General features: G+C 42.5%; 1 protein-coding gene across 1 annotated transcript in view; it reads left to right on the forward strand.

Annotated features, from left to right (window-relative positions):
* Window positions 1-20428, forward strand: part of LOC147115965 (ephrin type-A receptor 3-like) — a 441173-nt gene that overhangs the window by 373765 nt on the left and 46980 nt on the right. The window contains exons 9-11 of the mRNA XM_085990636.1: window positions 10651-10718; window positions 13381-13506; window positions 14505-14690. Of these exons, the coding sequence (XP_085846762.1) occupies window positions 10651-10718; window positions 13381-13506; window positions 14505-14690 (380 nt within the window). The remainder of the gene's footprint in view (window positions 1-10650; window positions 10719-13380; window positions 13507-14504; window positions 14691-20428) is intronic.

Here is a 20428-nt window from a genome sequence, read left to right on the forward strand (position 1 = left end):
GAAAGAGCAGTCATTGCAAAAGTTGAAATTCCTGACCTTGAACCTGTGCTACTATAGTACGGACACTTCCTAGATGAATTAGCTATTGAAAAGGGCTTATCTTCAAAAGTGACAAAGTTTGTATGTCTGCCAGCCTGAGAAAACTTTATGTTGGTAAGTATACATCAAAGCTACCCAGGAATTGAAAAACTAGAAGGTTAGCAGGAATTAACTTGTTCTGGCCTAGCATATCAGCATGAATTGTAGACGTGGTTTGTCAATGTCTGATATGCAATACATACGGACTTGGAGTGGAATGAGTCAATGGAAGCACATGACAGAAAGTGGGCTATATATATTTTACATTTATTCAATATATATTAATAATAGACTACTTTTCAATTTTTTGGACTCAATATATTAACCAAGATCAACAGTTCAAATGTGATGCACATTGCAAACAGCAGTTTGCCAGACACATTGGCTGCGATCTTACCTTTTGGTGCGAGTTGGGAGCGGGTCAGCTGACTTGCGGGTTCCGATCCCGCCCCCAACGACGCCCGACGCACAGGCGTAACTCTACGTCAATTAGCTTTGTTAAGCCCGCCCTGTGGGCTTGCCAGCCAATTAAGAGAAAGCCGGTGTCAGATGACATCAGTTGATAACACATCTGCCGGTTTTCTTAAAGGGGACGCGCACATTTTTTTTTGACAGATGGTTTTTCAGTGTTTGAGGGCATTGAGGTGCTCCAAACACTGCCTATCACTGTACAAAGGTGAGCCCTTGCAGCCAGGCTCTGCAATTTTGCCAGCAGTCCCGCCTCCAAACCCGCCCCCTGAGCGCCGGCAAAATTCCCCCCATTGTCTCAGATGAAGCAGCTTCAGATAATGGACCCCAGTTTGCAAGTATGGAGCTTGGAAAATTTAGCAAAGTTTACAAGTTCAAACAGACAATCACATTATGGAACTTACGAACCATTGGGAAAAGATGTTCAAATTGCAAAAATTTGAAGAAAACAAACGATGAAGACAAATCCCTAGCGCAACGTGATTATTGTGATACACCCAGGCCGCAATTTTATTAATGGAGGTGGGTTGGGTGCGGGTCAGGTGGTTTCCGGCTTCCAGTCCCGCCCCCAGCTGCCTCCGCTCCACAGACGTGATTTTGCCTTGATTGACCTTGTTAAGCCAGCCCTGCGGGCTTGCCGACCAACTAACAGAAAGCAGGTTAGATGACATCATTTGATGACGCGTCATCTGCCGGTTTCCTTAAAGGGACCACGCACAATTTTATTTTGACAGAATGGGGGTGATTTTGCCAATGGGGAGCTTTTGGAGGCGGGACCCCCACTTGTCAGGTTTCAGTCCTGCCTCCAACAATTTCTGGTCAACCCACGCTATTTTCCCTTGATTGACCTTGTTAAGCCCATCCAGCGGGCTTAGCAGGCCAATTAAGGGAAAGCCAGTTGCAGAGCACATCAATGTATGACGTTTCATCTGTCAAAAATCTTTGACAGATGAATTGCCATCATTTGACAGCTCTGTGAAGCTGTCAAACAGTGACATTCTCTGCAGTTTGACGAGGTCTTGAATACAAGACCCCATCAAACTTCTTTCTTTAACAGAATTGAGACGGTTGTTGCATCTGTGAATGCAACGGCCATCTGTCATTCCGAACATGGAGGTCCGAGACTCTCCGCATACACACCGACTGAAGCCTGCAGGAAGAAACAAAGGTAAGTACACTTTTAATAACACTCTGCACTTACCTCAGATACTCACCTCTACACTCTTGCACCCATCACTTTCCTTCACAGCACACTTTTGCACCTGACCCCTGCAGACCCCCTACTTGCCTCGCTGAGCTGGCGGGATTCAGGGCCTTCGGGAAGCCCGCATTTGTGAGGGCAGAAAGGGGATAATCCTATATGCTGCCTGTTAACTACCTTTTAACAGGCAGTTAATAGGCTTTAATCCCTTCCCGCCTCCAAGGAGACGGGACCCGACGCAGGACAGCTACCTGCCTCCTAGGAAGATGGCATGGGGCCGGGTTGGGCACCCGCCCCTAAATTCTGCCATTTTCCTGGCAGACCCGCCTTCCCAAGGCTGGCAAAATCGCCCCCTTGATTTGTCAGTGTTTGACAGCATTGAGGTGCTGCAAACACTGACAATCACTGCACAAAGGTGACCTCTTACACCCAGGCTCTCCAATGACTTCCTCCATAGGCTGGAATAGATGGCAGCTGCAGGTGAGGTGACAGAAGTGATGTCACTGGTGAGAGAGGTTTTCCCAATAAGGTGGCACCGGACATGGATTTAAAAACTTGTAAGCTAAAGAAATCTGTAAATGTATTAAAAATGCAGTACCCAGCATTTTCTTTCCTCTGAGACTCACCATGTACAACATTGGATCCTTCACACCACTTCTGCAGCCGTCATCAATCCAGAAACATTACAGCAGACTCACAACGTGCCACACTTACCTAGAGTGGTGTCTGGACGTCGGGAAACCCGGGCCAGAAGCAGCAAAATTCAAAAATAGGCTGACAACCACTGGCAAGTACCTATTAATAGGCAGGTAATTGCCTTTAATCCACTTCCCACCGCTAGGTGTCGGGTCTATTTGCAAATCGGGGACCCGGCACTTGGGAAAGCTGTTTGGAGGTGGGTTGACAGTGGACTTGGAACCCACCATCAATCAAAACGATTTTAACCTATGACCTGCCTCCAAACCCGCCCTCTGACGCCGGCAAAATCACAGCCCCAGAGTTGGGATTGTTGATTGGTCATAGAATGAAAATAACACCCACCCCCCCCACCGATAGTTTAGACTTATGGGTCTGAATTTTGAGGCCAGTGCCCAGCGCAAAGAGGTCTACAAATGGCGTGGAAAAACTTACTACCCCATTGTTTTGGCTGTCTCCATTTTGCTGGGGTCTTCCGAATAGGCAGCCCAGGCAACCGCCTGAAGATGGCTTAGAGCTAATTTAGATATTTAAATTGGGGTCCTAATGCAATTTTAGGACTGAATGGTGCTCGCTCCACCCAGTGTCAGCTGGCGGTCTGGCTGAAGAGAAGCCCAAGTGTAGATAGAGGGAAACTATTTCCTCTGGTGGGGGCATAACCTTAAAATTGGAGCCAGGCCGTTCAAGGGTGATGTCAAAAAGCACTTCTTCACACAAAGGGTAGTGGAGATCTGGAACTCTCTCCCCCAAAAAGCTTTTGAGGCTAGGTTAATTGAAAATTTCAAAACGGAGACTGATAGATTTTTGTTAGGCAAAGGGTATCAAGGTTTATGGAACCAAGGCTGGTCGATGGAGTTAAGATGCTGATCAGCCACGATCTCATTGAATGGCAGAACAGGCTCGAGGGGCTGAATTGACTACTCCTGTTCCTTCCTCCCTATGTTCTCTAAGTACTTCTTTACTTTTCTGAGGCTGAGAGGAGCAGCAGCCTCCAGGGAGCTCGATTTCCGCCCACATTCTGCCGGCCCACTGTTAATGAGACACGGCCCACAAAATGGACCCCATGCCAGGACCATCGGGCAGCCGGCCGGCATGTCCTGCCAACCAGGTGTCGGGGCTTGTGGGGGGGGAGTGGGGAGCAATCTACCCGATCTGATAAAACATAAGCATCGCGTACAGTTAGACTTTATTTTAATTTTCAGTTCCAAATAAATACAGTTTGCTGGAAGGAACAGGAGACGTAACGATATGTATAAAGTTGAATAGAGCCATCGAGTGGTCAGAGATGGGATTAATATAAAATCATTGTGTGCTCTAAGATGTGAATTGACACTTAGGATTAAAGCTGGATATATGCTGCAGACAAACTCGTGAGTTTTCTTGATTAAATTGTCTATAAGCCATTGCACATCCCATATCATATAATCTGACATCAACTGATTTTCTTGACTGCAAAGTGTAAGCTAGTTCCAGAACCATATAATGGCCCTGAAATTAGATCGGGGGCTTGCCGCGCGTGCAAGCCCCCGATCTGCACTCACCCTGCGCGTCGACATCTGAAGCCCGGGCCTGCTTGCATTTCCTGTCACAGGCTTGGTTCAGCTGTCGGCGCGCTGTGCTAACCTGATCCAGCGGCGTAGTTAGTGCGATGTGCCGGCTGGGATCAGGTGAGCACTGTTCAGCCAATCAGGGGAGGGGAAACTCATTCATGAGTTTGACAGTAAGAGCTGTCAAACTCATGAAAAGTATGGGCTGCCAAAACACTACTTTAACTTTAAATAAAATTTTAAAAAACATCCCACTGATTATAATAACTATAAATAAGTTTTTAAAAATGTTTTAAACAATTAATCAATTTTTGAAAAAAATAAATTTTTTAAAAATAGGGTCTAAAACTAAACTTACCATCCTGTAAATTCTTTAAAAATAACAAACCTGTGGAAAAAAAAATTTCTACATTGTACTAAAAGCCCACTTACCTGAAAAACTAAACACTTACGTCTTGTTTTTCCACGCGTAAAGACCGGAGGCCTTTACACGCGTGCAACTTTGAAAAAAAAAAGGAATTTTACTGCGCACGCACTGCCTGTGCAGTCGTGCGCGTTCTGCCTCTGAACCCCTTCGTTCAGAGGACAGGAAATGCCGGTTTTCCCCGCATGCGCTGTGCATGCTGAAAACCGGCATTTCCTCTGGCCAGACGCGTGAGTACCCCGACTGTACTCACCCGTTGGGACAAGAATTACTGGCCCAATATGTAGCACATGCATGAAACCACAAATCCAAGCACTATTTAAGCTGCAAACCAGTTGACTATTCTAAATTGACCATGAGGTCCACAATTAGCGTCAGCAGATAGCTCAGTGTGTTTCACAGGTCTTTGACCGTATATCATTCTGTAACACCTATTGAAGAAAATAACAAGATGTTTAAAAGCTCCTCTTCAGAGGCGTTATGAGCTCCAAAGAAAACAACTTATAGTTCGGCCTTCTGATTCTCAGGTTTCATTTTTCCTGCAGTAAAAAGAAATCAGGTGAAATCAGCTTTGTGAAAATCCATGCTACTTCAGAATACAGACTCAAAGACAATAGTCAGGTCTTTCCTCTGAGCTTCTCCCAATCGGCCATCATAACTTTGGCGGATAGACGCATAAATGGGTTTTTCATTGATTTTCCACTGAAATTTGGTCAGCCGCAAACAAGTGAAGGTGTGTTCTACATCGATAATGCAGAGAGAAGATGAAGTGCTCACTACAGTGTTGTGTACTATCTCTAAATCTGTTGCAATAGTGGGACGTTACTTAAGTAATATTAACCCAGTATAGACCAGCTCTTTTTAAAGGTTTAGACCAATAGATCCTGAGAACAAAAGAGGTATAAACCTTGAGGAATTTTCCTTTTCTTTTCCTTTATATATAATGCTTATTTCATTGTAAACTATTTGATAGGTACATTTGTTTCACAAGTCAATAAACAGTGATCTGAAGAGAAAAGTCTTCTTTCTTCATTTCGTGGTCTTCTCCCCTCAGGCTAGGACATGATCTTCAGATGTTTCTTCCTTCAGAAGGTCCGGAGCTTGGCTGCTCTAGAGTTTAATGGTTAGCTGTATTTATGTCCCATTTATTCACTACCGAGTTCTGCCAGCACAGACAGCCGTTATCTGTTCTTCCTTAGAGCAGATATTTATGTTCCAATTATCATAGTTTCAACAATGAGACTCAGTTTTATCTAGACATTTGTAAGTGATCCATCTTACCTCCTTCCCAAGGCTTTTTTTAAATAGTTTTGTCAGTCTTAATGTTTTTTCTCCAAGGTTGTTTTTAAACAGCTTTCTATCACATGAGAGTCACCATGGATTCTTGTCTGACAGTTCAAAGGTACCACTCATGTGTTGCAGCATAAGAGAAAGTCCCAATACGATTGATCAAACAGAGTTTAAGCAGTTCTGGCAGTTCACAACTAGCTTTAAGTAATACAATTATTTTAAGCAAATACAGAATACAACTATATTAAGCGGTACAAAACACAATTATATATCACAACAACACCAAACTGGGACAGGCAGCTGCGTGCTTCAAACCAAAAGTGCATTTCTTGGTTTAACCCTAATTGAAGAGTTCATCCTTCATGGGTAATTATTGCAATTAATTGGATTAAACCTAAAATCAGAAGGCTTACCCATCACAACGAGCTATGATATCAATAGAAGCTGGCTACTCATCACAATGCCTTCTTTAGATGAATGCGACCCTGTGTATACAGGAATCCTTATTTTGTGGCAACAAACCTCCTCATTCAGGTCAGTCTGTTTTATACCATCTAATTTAGACACAAATCAGCACCTAAAAGAATTGAGACCCTCCCCCCGCCCCTGTCCACTAACACCTCGGTCTATAATTTGCCGTCAAAATAACGGTGAGGCTAATGACGCTTGCCATCATTTATGTGCAAATGCTACAACTGCAGATACGTTGTTAAACACATAAATTGAAACGTTGCTGTCCAAGATGCACCATGCCACCATTAGCTTTGCGTAAACCGCATTGCGCTGTCTGCCTCACCATTGAAATGAATTGAACAGCGTGAAGTTACTGTATGTGTGTGGTAGATACAAACTAAACTCGCCACAGAAAGTTAAGTTTTTCTTTCATTTCAGTCTGAGTACCCATTTAACTAGGTGCCAAGTGTTAATTACTGCCAGTCAACCTCTCTGGCATTGAAAATTAACTATTACAAGTGTGGAGTCTCAGTCCTTCAGGTTTTAATTGTTGTTGGAGATTTTCAAAATGTAAAATTTTTAATTACTTTTTTTTAACTTTTCCTTTCTGTCTCTTTTATTTCTCTCTGTCTTAATCCAATCTCTTTCCCTCTCTCTCTGTCTCTGTACCTGATTTGACATTGAATTCACCCACTAACTTACACTTCCTTCTCAGTCCTTGCGGTGTTAATTTCACAACCCTTCAATCTGATTGGTTAAGGAGATACACAGTTGCTTGCCCATTTACTCAGGTCCCTTGCTGCGACATTATCAGCTTGCACTTTTAGCAACTTGCCATACAAAATTTTGAAAACCTAAACGTGCAAGTGTAAGTCTAACTGACGGCAGATGCTGTTCGATGCCCTGCTACAGCAAATTATGGTCCATTGTATCACTAGCGCAGGGAAATGAATTAATGGAGTAAGAACACACAAGCCAGGTGCTTCACATGGCATTTTTTGTGATATTATTCCTGTAATTTTTTTAAAATGTACACAGTGGTCAAAAAATAAAATGAGTGAAACTACTACACTGGCGATTTCAAATAGCTTAAAATATATGTCTATATAAAAATTGTATCTGAACGTCACATAGCTGTGTGTCGATAGGGTGCAAAGCATTCTGATCCATTCAAAATTTCCAGCAACCAATCAAAAACAATTCAACACTCATCCCTGAGCATGAAGGGATCAGCCGCGGCTCTGTGCTCTGTGGTAACACTCTCACTTCTGTGGGTTCAAGCCCCACTCCAGAGACTTGAGCACGTAATCTAGGCTAACACTTCAGTACAGTATTGAGGGAGTACTGCCATCTTTTGGATGAGGTGTTAAACCAAGATCCCATCTGCCCTCTCAGGTGGATGTAAAAGATTCCATGGCACTATTCGAAGAAGAGCAGAGGGAGTTTTCCCCGGTGTCCTGGCCAACATTTATCCCTCAACCAAAATCACCAAAACAGATTATCTGGTCAATATCTCATTGCTGTTTGTAGGACTTTGCTGTGTACAAATTGGTCGCCATGTCTTCCTACTTTACAACAGTAGTACTTCAAAAATACTTAATTGGCTGTAAAGCATTTAAGGACGTCCTATGGTCATGAAAGACGCTATATCAATGAAAGTTATTTACTTCTTTCTCTATATCTGAAATAACTTTCTCCCAAGTCCTTTAAGCCATCATGTTATTTCCTCAACATGTAAATCCTCCTTATATTCTGCTTCATTTCGTTCCAAGATTTCAGAAAGATCTGTTCCCTTTTCCACTATGACTGACGCTGCTCCTAGGAATGGGCAGAGTGAAAATAAATAAAGCAGCAAGAACAGATTAGCAGGATTTTCAGTTGATATCCGCTAGCCTTTTTCTGTTACATTATTTACTCCCTCCCAGCTGTCCCGCTCTGGCTGCATTATTTACTTACTCCTAGTTGGCAACATGACAGATGGGCTTATAGAAAAATAATGAAGGGGTGCAGGTTTAGCCATTGTGAGGTTAATGGCACAATTTCAGTTATGACATGTCGTGGTTTACTCTCTGCTAGTAGCCCACTAGTTAACATATTATGCGCGTGCTATTTTATTGCTGTTATCAACACATTTATTTGTAATTAATTAATGACTGCTTTGAAGTAGTGCACAAAGGAACTTCATAAATATGATAGTGCACTGTTTCTCAGAAGAAATCTTCCCCCATGTACATTATGATCTTCCTGGGATGAGGAACTGGTATGGATTAAATACTGTATCTTTATTAATGAGTTTATGGATTTTCAATTTTGCTTTTGAACATTAACAACGTAAAGAACCTCATAACCCTTTATGTCACAATGCAGTTATCAAAGACTTCTAAACACTATGGCCATGATTTTCCTATCGATGTGGCTTGGGGGTGGGACAGCTGCATTTCGGGTTTCAGTCCCGCCCCCAACGACATCAGAAGCACAGATGTGATTTTGCATCAATTGGCCTTGTTAAGCCCACCCTGCGGGCTTGCCAGCCAATTAAGAGGAAGCCGGTGTCAGATGACGTCAGTTGATGACGTGTCATCTGCTGGTTTTCTTAAAGGGGCCACGCACAATTTTTTTTGACAGCTGGTTTTTCAGTGTTTGACAGCATTGAGGTGCTGCAAACACTGACAATCACTGTACAAAGGTGAGCCCTTGCACCCAGGCTCTCCAGTTACTCCCTCCTTAGGCTAGAACAGATGGCAGCTCCAGGTGAGGTTACAGAAGCGATCTGTCACTGGTGAGAGAGGTTCTCCTAATGAGATGGGATTACACACACAATTCAAAACTTGTCACCTACAGAAAAGTGTAAATGCATTAAAAATGATTTTCCCAACATTTTCTTACCTCTGAAACTCACCAGTGTACCATTGGATCCTTCACACCACCTCTGCAGCGGTCATCAATGCAGAAACACAGCATGCCACACTTACCCTGGTGTGGTGTCCGGACATCTGGAAGCCTGCAGTAGACCTGTCAAAATTGGAAAAAGCCTCTTAAATGCCTGTTAACTACCTGTTAACAAGCAGCTAAGTGCCTATAATCCTCTTCCCGCCGCTAAGTGTCGGGTCCATGCACAAATCAGGGACCCGACACCTGGGAAGATTGTTTGGAGGCAGCTTGACAGCGGGTTTCCGACCCGCTGTCAATCTTTGCGATTTTGCCACATGACCCGCCCCCTGAGCGCTGGCAAAATTCCGGCCTAATTATTTTCTATTCATTGTCAGATAATATGTCCATCTTGTGACCCAAGGAGGAGTCTTTGTCCTCATCTCAAGAATAAAATGGACACTGTCTCCAGCCATATATTCCTCAATCTCTTTATAAAATCTTCGTTATAATGTGTAAGAATTGCCAGAAATGTATTTAAATGACTGAATATTTATTAATCCGCAAGAGACGACATTTCATTTTGCCAAATAAAAATCGGCAAACAACACCTAAAGCCACATCAAGGCCTGAAGCCAGATCAAACCATTAAACTTTAAAACATTTAAAGGCTCAGTTGGTAGCTTTGGCATTAATGCATTGTAAAAGGACACAGTTCATTCCGATGAGTATTGATGACACCATTGGGCAAATGGTTTTATCAGAGTTGAGCTCTATCTGAACTAACACACATTCACTACAAAAATAATACAGTCACACTGGGTAATGACTGCTGTTATTTGGTTTCCTTACACTGCAGGATTGAATTAATCTTTCATGCCAATTCTTCTGGTAATGTCACCCATACTTGCTATTTAAAATAAAACATTTAAAAACTTAAAAGTAGGAAAAATAATGTTGCAGTTAGTGTTTATTTTCTTAAGATTTGATGTTCTTCAAGCTGAGTAAGATTTGGAATGATCGTGAGAACGCTAGGCTGTGCACGTTTTGAATGGGAGGCAGTTAAGGAGTAACTAATACTTCCCGAACACATTCCGATGCTCTAAGGGACAGCAGTGAGGATGATAAAATTGGCCTCAACGCTTTATTTTCTGGAAGAGGAGCAAAACCAACCACTGTTCCCACTCCTGATCACTCCCAAGTGGGCCTGTTGGAAAGTACATGTGCGTGGACGTCAGTTGAGGACAGGATTGTGCTCGACTGATGCCGTGCCATCCCCTCGATTGATCCAATGCTCACTGCATAGGCTCACACAAAGGAGGGCCCTTTGAGTGAGGTATTGGAGGGCTGGTAACAGCTGTGTGTAAGTCACTGCCATAAGGAAAGGAGAAACAAGGGGAAGAAAGGAGGAACAAGGGGAAAAAATGGGACAAGGAATTTTTTTTTGGACTTCTCATGATACCCCATTTGGGATTATGGTGTGCTGTTACATAGATTACAAAAACACAAGCATTGGCAGTGAACTGTGTCTGCTACATCTGTTAAACCGATGACACCACTGCAGGGGAAAAGAGAACATTTCCACTGTTGTTGTTGAACAGCATCTTCTTTTATTTGTTCCAAAGGCACTGCGGCTATATCAAAGCTAAACAAGACCCAGATGAGGAAAAAATGCAGTTCCATCATGGTCAAGGTAAGATTAAAGTAAAAAGTTCAAATGAGGTCGTAGCTTGTCAAATTACAATGGGCCAGTAATTCCTGTCCCAACGCGTGAGTACGGACGGGGTACTCACGCGTGGGCCCGGAGGAATTGCCAGTTTTCAGCATGCACAGTGCGTGCGGGGAAAACCGGCATTTCCTCTCCTCTGACCCAAAGGGTTAAGAGGCAGAACGTGTGTGAGGTTTAAGATAGCGCATACGCGCTGAACGTCCTTTTTTTTTGAAGAGTTGCCCGTGGGGAAAAGACTCTGGTTTTTACGCGTGAAAAAAGCAGCCATAAGTACTTACTTTTAACAGGTAAGTGGTCTATTAAGTAAAATTAGAACATTTTTCCACAGGTTCATTATTTTTGAAGACTTTACAGTAAGGTAAGTGTATTTTTAGCCCTGATCTTTTATATAATAATTTTTTTCAAAATTTAAAATTATTGTTTAAAATAGTTTTTTTACAGTTATTTATAGTTTATTTAAGTAGTGCGATGTTTTTTTAAATTTTCTTTGAAGTTTAAGTAGTGTTTTGGGGCCAGGAGTTTTCATGAGTTTGACAGTTCTTACTATCAAACTCATGAATGAACTTTTGCAACCTCCCATTGGTTGCCCAGTGCTCACGTGATCCCAGCCGGCTCATCGCACTAAGTACGCCGCTGGGTCACACAAGCACAGTGCGGCAGGACCTGAAGCGGGCCAGTGACAGGAAATGCAATGCGGGCCAGGATTGAAATGTCAGCGCGCCGGGTAAGTGCACATCGGGGGCTTGCACGCGCGGCAAGCCCCCGAACCTAATTTCTGGCCCAATAGGATAGAAATGAACTAATTGAAATCCATGGAAAGTAATATTGGGTGGCCTGTTCCACATAATCCCATCGGTTTCTCGCCAGACGAGTTAGGTTAAAATTACCCTCATTGATTGTCTAATTTTTTCCACTTTGGACAATCATTTATAATTAAGGAATAATTGCATCTGCCACTGATAGAGCCACATTACACATTGCAATGGTTTTGATTTGCTGCAGATGCCAATTTGCCCAATTCTAGATATACAGTAAGGGATAGAAACAGAACGAACTGCTCTTCCAATTTTATTTTCCTGATGACAATAGTCCAAAATCAATCATATTTTATTAGGGTAGGAAGGGCCTTCAAATCTGTTTTAGCCGTTTGATTTCAACCCCAATTGGGATATTGTGTATGTATTATATGTATCTGCATTATTACAGATATTTTGTCACAATCTACATGCCAGTACTGATGAAAGCCTCTGTGACAGTCAATAAAGCTGCTTAATTTGAATAATAAACCCTGATTAAGTAGCCCACCTTTTGATCGTTGTGATTTTGACAAGACTTTTTGCTTGCATTTTATGGATTTGTAAAGGGTAGGTCATGCCTGATGAACCTGACTGAATTTTTTGAAGAGGTGACTAAAGTAATGGACAGGAATGTCTATGGATGTTATTTATATGGACTTCTAGAAGGCATTTAATAAAGTCTCTCATAAGAGACGGTTAGCTATAGTTGATGCTCATGGAATTAAGGGCAAATTATTGACCTGGTTAGGAAATTGGCTGAACGGCAGGAGACAGAGAGTAGGTACTCTAATTGGCAGTATGTGACTAATGGTGTCCTGCAAGGATTTGTGTTGGGGCCTCAATTATTCACCGTATACATTAATGACTTAGATGATGGGATAGAAAGACACATATCCAAGTTTGCCAATGACACACAGATAAGCGGCATTGTAAGCAGTGTAGATGACAGCATAAAATTACAAAGAGATATTAACAGATTACGTGATTGGGCAAAACTGTGGCAAATGGATTTCAATATAGGCAAGTGTGAGGTCATCCACTTTGGACCTAAAAAGGATAGAACAGAGTACTTTCTAAATGGTGAAAAGCTGGAAGTCCAAATAGACATAGGGGTCCATGTATATAGATCATTAAAATGTCATGGACAGGTACAGAAAATAATCAAAAGGGCTGATGGAATACAAGGAGTACTGTGTTCAGTTCTGGGCACCACAACTTAGGAAGGATATATTGGCTTTGAAGGGAGCGCAGCGTAGATTTGCCAGAATGATACCTGGACTCCAAGGGTTAAATTACGAGGAGAGATTACACAAACTAGGGTTGTATTCCCTGGAATTTAGACAGTTAAGGGGTGATTTGATCAAAGTTTTCAAGGTAGTAAGCAGAACTGATAGGGTAGATAGAGAGAAACTATTTCCGTTGGTTGAGGAATCTAGGACTAGGAAGCACAGTCTAAAAATTAGAGCCAGGCCTTTCAGGGGTGAAGTTAGGAAACACTGCTACACACAAAGGGTGGTAGAAGTTTGGAACTCTCTTCTGCAAATGGCAATTGATGCTAGATCAATTGTTAATTTTAAATCTGAGATTGATAGTATTTTGTTAACCAAAGGTATTAAGGGATATGGGGCAAAGGCGGGTATATGGAGTTAGGTCACAAATCAGCCAGGATATCATTGAATGACGGAACAGGCTCGAGGGGCTAAATGGCCTACTCCTGTTCCTATGTTCCTATGCATATGTTTTATTAGCTGCATATCCTGTGAGCATCGAGGTCTCATTATGTACAGTACATCAATTGTGGTTTCAAGATGTGATTTTGCCTTTAATAGTTAGGTTGCCCGGGAGTAGAACCTACGTTCACCCACACACCTATGAGGACCCCAATCAAGCTGTTCGAGACTTTGCAAAGGAAATTGATGCGTCCTGCATTCGGATTGAAAGAGTTATAGGGGCCGGTAAGTAAACTACACATCGTATAAAAGGGAGAATCTAGCAAGGAAAAGAGGGCAGCACTTTTCTTGTTTAGGTCAATGTGTAGGATCCGAAGAGATGACTTTTATCTCCTTCCTGTCCCTCAGTACCAAACCTGTACCACCCTGTCTTTCTCAGTATCAAGCTTGTACCACACCACATTCTTGCTCAGTACCAACCCTGTACCACCCTACTGTCTTGCTCAGTACCAACCCTGTACCACCCTATTGTCTTGCTCAGTACCAACCCTGCACCACCCTACTGTCTTGCTCAGTACCAAGCCTGTACCACCCTATTGATGTGCCTATTTTTCACTTAAGCCTGGAGAACGAGTCGAGGCAGGCCGTTTGAACATTCAGGGCAGCACCACCATGATCCTGTTCTCACTGGACACCCGCACACACACGTAGACTTTCCAGCAGGAATGGCTGGATGGACAATAGAAACAGAAACCTTGGCTGATCTTCCCATCCCTGTTCCAGTGGTGCTGAAACCAATTTAAGTGGCCCAGCTGCTGCCTTGGCTGATACCAGCTGACTTCAGCCGAAGAAATTGATTTCTAAATGTAGCTTGGCCTCCGTGGGTCTGAACTATTCAGCTTGCTGGCACTTTCGTTTAAACAGCTGTGCTACGGTTTCTGTTGCATCGTAAAAGCTAAGGATTCTGTACACACTTTGAGAGAGAGAGATTGAATGAGGGAGAAGGGGCACAATCAGGTAAAGTCTGAGCACAAGATTTACCCCAGAGACCTATTTTAAAATATCTGCCAAGATGCAGACATTAATTTGATCTGTCCTTATGATGAATTCTCAGATTGGCTGCATAACACATTCCCACAGTAAACACCGCCTTAATACTAATGGAGTAATTGATGTATAACCAGTAGATTATGACGATTTCTCCAAATACTTTGACTTTACTGGTTAACATAGCACATTGTATTTGAATGAGAAGGATATCTCTCTCTCCTTTTTGTGACCAGGTGAATTTGGGGAGGTTTGCAGTGGGCGCCTAAAGTTACCTGGGAAGAGAGAGATCTATGTGGCCATCAAGAGCCTGAAAGCTGGCTATTCGGAGAAGCAGCGCAGAGACTTCCTGAGCGAAGCGAGCATCATGGGACAGTTTGACAACCCCAACATAATCCGCCTGGAAGGGGTGGTTACAAAATGTAGGTATTTCTAACAGAATCACATCTTGTAGAATATTAATTCCCCAGTTTTGGGGGTTTGCTTTTCAGCAATATGCCCGCGATTGCTGGCAGAAAGTTCTGGTTTAATAAATTATGAACCTGAGTAGGGACTGGGAATGAGACTCATTTCCCTGCATGGAACAAGCTTCTTTCAATTGAGACAAATCAGCATTATAATTACGTCAATGAGACCCCTGACTTCAAGTAATTTACTTGGATTTGAGCACCCTGTACTACATAGCACTCACTTAAAGCCGGATTACGATGTCTTTCGGGAATATTTGGAACAGCCAGGAACCATCTGCTCGATACAGTGCGCTGTGCACCTCCGGTTAGCAGCTGCACTTTGAATGCTCCATCTGCTGCGTGTCAGCTTGGTTTTGTTCTTCCCTTTTCTGTCAGTTTGTTTCCCTCAACTGCTCCTAGGGTTGCCAACCCTCCAGGATTGCCCTGGAGTCTCCAGGAATTCAAGATTAATCTGCAAGCAACCCAGGAGAAAAATCTTAGGGCCATTAAAGAAATTGTGTATTTTTTTTTAATAACTTTCTTTGAACCCTTTCATTTTTTAGCCTTAAAAAACATTGGAGATGGGAAAGTAGGCTATTTGAGTGGGCGGGGCAGTTGGAGGTGGGAGGTCATGTGATGAAACCTCCAGGAACATGACCATCCAGAATTGACAACCCTAACTGCTCCTTTCCTCAAAGCGCTGGTTCCGTACTGTGGTGTGGGCCCCACGGGGCACTGGCTGGATACTGATGTCTCACCCAAGCGGCTGCTCTTTGTACTTGAGCCTAAATGGTGAGGGTCAGCAGGTATGATGAAGGTGGGCATCGCAAAGCCCAATCCTACCCTCACCTGATGTCCACACCTGCGCACTTCCAGCAAGGGTCATCGATTGAAGTTAGTAACCACGGCCACTTGTCCCTACCTTAACTTAGTGGCACTGAGGTCAGTGGTAGCACCCCTACTGTCGCTGTGGTTAAGTTCAGCTAACTCAGTATATTATGTAAGTGCTAAACCTTTATTTTTGTGCAAATTGAGATGAGTCACAAGATTAAGAGTAGCAGACAGGATGGCATTATACCATGGCAAATTCGAAGCTGCCCAATCAACAGCAGGTTCTGCAGGGCAGGATTGGTCACTCCATCTCTCTGCTAGTGGCACATGGCGCATAGTAATTGCTGGCTATAGAAATCAAGATGGACTCTTGTTGTACATTAGTTTAAAAAATAGATGTTGGGTTTGCATTTTGATCATTTTGAATGTATTGTTTAAAAGATGCAGTCTTGTTACTGGAATATTTCATAAAATCAACAAGTATTGAGTAGCTTTGGACCTCAGATTCAGAGAATCTAACATTTGAATCTTCTGAAATGAGTTGCTGGTTGTTTGAGACTCCACTAATACACCAGGGCCATGGATACTCATCACTATTAAATCAATGTACGCCCACTACTATGCCACCAAGCAGTAGATGTATACCTTCCTCCTCCCTCCCCCAAGTAGGTTACCAGGACCCAGATACATGCCTAACCTGCTCATCCGCAAAGACTAGCAAGAAGAAACCTCCGTCACAAATGAAAAAAGTATCTACTGCCTGGAGACTTTTCGAAGCCACAACCAACCAGCCACATTCCGACCACTTTGGAGTAGTGCTCCTCATTCAATACCTCACAATAGTTTAGTCTGCTCATAGCGGTCGTGTTATAGCATTCAGTGGCGGTACTGACCAGTAAAGCTGAAAATGGCCACCACAACAATAGCAGAACCACACTAATAAAGATTTTAAAAGGTTTTATATAACTTTATTTAAAGATATGGTGCATAGAGAGTTTACTTTGGACAGTTTGGAATTTCAACCCTTTTAGAAAGCGTTTGAAACAGATTGCTCACACATCTTCCCATTAGAAGACAAAGCTCCTGTAGCACTAAACACATTTGCAATTGTTCATAAAATATGGTTCAACGTTAATTAATATTGCACTTCAATCTCTTATTTTTTAGGGTTGGTTAGTTTGGGCATTACTGACTATTTATTTTTTGTGTGCTGATTAATGAACCGTAAATAGATTACAGGGCCAGTCTCAGAGGCCTTTTGGCACGTGGATCAAAACAATCGTCATTTAGGCTCGGCTTTGAATATGTAATTCTGATTAATATAACAATTCAGACAAACACAGCTAATTAAATGGATTGAACTTTGTCACATTATCATGCATATTCAATTGAAGACCTAGATTAAGAAGAACATTTAAAAGGATGAAGAGGCATACATCTTAGGGAAAGATTAAAAACGTGCCACAGAAAGGTTTACTGTACTCAGACAATAAAATTAGATTGTCTTTTTAACAATGAACAGATTTGAAGCTTTCAAAGCAAAGCAAGGTTATCCCCAAGTGAATTTTTTTTTAATTCGCTCTATCTGCACGCCAGCCCCTCCTTCATGCAAAGTTTAAAGAGGGAGCCAGACCATCAGTTACACTATTAAAAAGGCAACACTTAGAAAGAGTTCTGATCGATTTGGGGGGCATTGTCACCCATTAGAGTCTAAGAACATGGAGCAAGGAAAGGTTAATTGACCCGTCATGTCCACCCCTCCCATTTACATTTCCCTTCCTTCAGAAACCAATGGGGTGATGTGACGTCACTGCATCACCGATGAATTTTGCAGTTAAAATCGTTCAGCCGTACACTCACCTCAAAATGTACAAACTGCACTGCAGTGATTTACCGAGCAGCAGATATGCTGCTCCTGAGCAAACGCTCCCTGCATCAAACCTGGATTCCAGAAGTATGTAATTTCTATTCCATGGGAACCGCATCTCTAAGTTCATTACACACCATGCAGTAAGATCCAGCCAAGACTGTGCACTTGTGATTATTCTTAAGTAGCCTGTTCATATTCTGTATCAGCTTAATCCGACAAATTGTCTGGTTATCTGATTAAATAATTTAGGTTTTCTGGGCAAATTAAATAGAACGAAAAATATAATTGTCTTGATTACATCTTTTGGAATGTAAAAGGCAGGTTACGCTGTGAAAGCATCATCTGAGCTGTAGTATTTGGCTGAGAGATATTCTTTGGAGAGCGTCAGTGGAAATATTTCTCTTGAGGCCTATCCAATTCAGGTTGAATCTTAAAGATGAAGGTTGCAGCAGGAATGTGGTAGGAAAAAATAAAATTTGTAAAAGGGGCTCATTGATGAAAACAATTTTTAAGAATTGCAGACTTCAGAGAAAGGCCAAGGTCTCGATATTCTTTATGCTTTTCAAAATGTCCCGACGCTTCCCGTTGTGCGCCATCTGCAAAATGATTCTTCTTCTACACAAAGTTTGATGACAGATGGCCCCAAAGGAATTGCTGGAGGTCAGACTCAATCATGGCTTTCAAAAGGGAATTGGATAAGTACCTGAGAGGAAAAAATTTGCAGGGCTACGGGGAAAGGGCAGGGGAAGTGGGGTGAGCTGAAGTGCTCTTGCAGAGAGCCAGCACAGGCTCGACAGGCCGAATGGCCTCCTTCTGTGCTATAACCATTCTATGATTCTATAACAGATTGATTTCCCAGCATGAAAATTAGCTATGAAGACCAGGGGTTGGGAGGAGGGGCAAAATAAATCAGCCAGTGTAATGATCAGTAACATGTCATTCTAGAATGGTACACTAGGTGGAGCTGTATATTTAGTAAGGGGCTACCCACAAGGCAGTAGTCAAGATGGATGCCTGCACACTAGTCCACATGGCTGAATAAATGACTGGCTCAAGCTAGCTGTTCAGAATGAAAACGTCTATTTATTTATGAACATAACATGGTACCAGGATTGGTAATATCTGCTGAATATTGCGAAATGTGACATGGAGAATTTGAAGCCACCGGAGGGTTTGAAACTCATGGGGAATGTTGACTGCAATTGGCGGACTTTCAAACAACAATTCGAACTCTACATTGCTGCCATCGGGTTCGGTACGATGCCAGACGCAAGGAAAATAGTGTTACTGCTCACGGTTGCAGGCCCGCAGGCGATAGAGGTATTTAATACGTTTGTATTTGATCAAGTGGAGGACAGAGAAAAAATGGACGATGTGCTAAAGAAGTTTGATACACATTGTTCTCCCAAAAAGAACGAGACCTATGAGAGGTACGTGTTCCGTTCACGGACACAGCAGCAAAATGAGACTTTTGATAGCTTTGTGACCGATCTGAAACTGAAAGCACAGACATGTAATTTCTCTGAGCTGAAATCATCCATGATTCGTGCCAGATTGTGTTTGGTATTCATGATAAAAAAGTCAGGGAACGTCTGTTGAGAGAAACCGAGCTAACATTGGAGGATGCTGTGAAAATATGCCATGCCAGTGAGCTAGCTCGGCAGCACGCAAAGACTTTCAGTGAAATTAATAGTGATGCAACTGTAATGAGTGACTGGGCTGCTGTCGGTGCTGTGTCCCACGAGGGGAAGAAACATGGGCAGAACAGAAATGCAAAGCAATCGGAGGATGGAATTTTAAATTGTAAACGCTGTGGTTACCAGCACCAGTCAAGACAATGCCCAGCATTTGGGAAAATGTGCACAAAATGTAATGGAAAGAATCACTTTGCCAAACAATGCTTTTCAAAAGTAAAAACAAAGAAAGGGCAGCAAGTCAATGTGATTGAGGACACTGATTTAAGTGAGACATTTTTTGTAGGAATGGTGTCATGTGAAAATATAGAAAAGGATACAGAAAATGTGCAGCCCTCAGGAATGGACAATGCTGAACATAAAGTTAATGCAGTAAAAGAGGACAAATGCATGATGCCACTGCAGGTAAATGGAGCATTAGTTACCTTGAAACTAGACACTGGGGCAAAAGCAAACTTAATCAGTATGAGTGACATTAAAAATATGAAAGAAAAGCCCAAAATACAGAAAAAGTCAGTACTACTGAAGAACTATAATGGACAGAAAATAGATAGCTTAGGTGTATGCAGACTTAAAGTGACAGTCAAAGACAAAGTGCATCATCTCATGTTTTCTGTTGTGGCTGAAGGACTTGATTCACTCCTAGGTGACAAAGCTTGTGAGGACTTAGAACTGGTCAAGAGAGTCTACCGTATAAACTGTGCCATAAGCAGACCAGATGACTCAGTGGATTCTGTAGTGAGTAATTTCCAGGATGTGTTCAAAGGATTTGGAGTTCTACCATTCACTTACAAGATCCAGCCAAAGGAGGATGCTCAGCCAGTGGTACATGCTCCACAGAGAGTTCCAGCACCCCTACGTGACCAGCTCAAGAAAGAACTGGACAGAATGACCACACTAGGAGTCATCAGGAAAGTCGAAGAGCCAACAGACTGGGTTAACTCCATGGTATGTGTAAAGAAAAAGAACAATGATCTAAGAGTATGCATGGATCCAAAGGACATAAATGCAAACATAAAACGTGAACACTACCAGATTCCCAAGCGAGAAGAAATCACCAGTGAAATGTCAGGTGCCAGATACTTCACAAAGCTTGATGCCTCACAAGGATTTTGGCAACTAAAACTGGATGAAGAGAGCACCAAATACTGTACCTTCAACACACCATTTGGCAGGTATTGTTTCCTCAGAATGCCTTTCGGGATAATATCTGCATCTGAAATCTTTCATAGAGCGATGGAACACATAATTGAAGGTCTGGAAGGAGTTCGAGTCTATGTTGATGACATCGTCATCTGGGGCTCCACACTGAAAGA

Source organism: Somniosus microcephalus, chromosome 6 (assembly GCF_052327205.1).
Source record: "Somniosus microcephalus isolate GS21.2 chromosome 6, FLI_Smic_1.0, whole genome shotgun sequence".
NCBI lineage: Eukaryota > Metazoa > Chordata > Chondrichthyes > Squaliformes > Somniosidae > Somniosus > Somniosus microcephalus.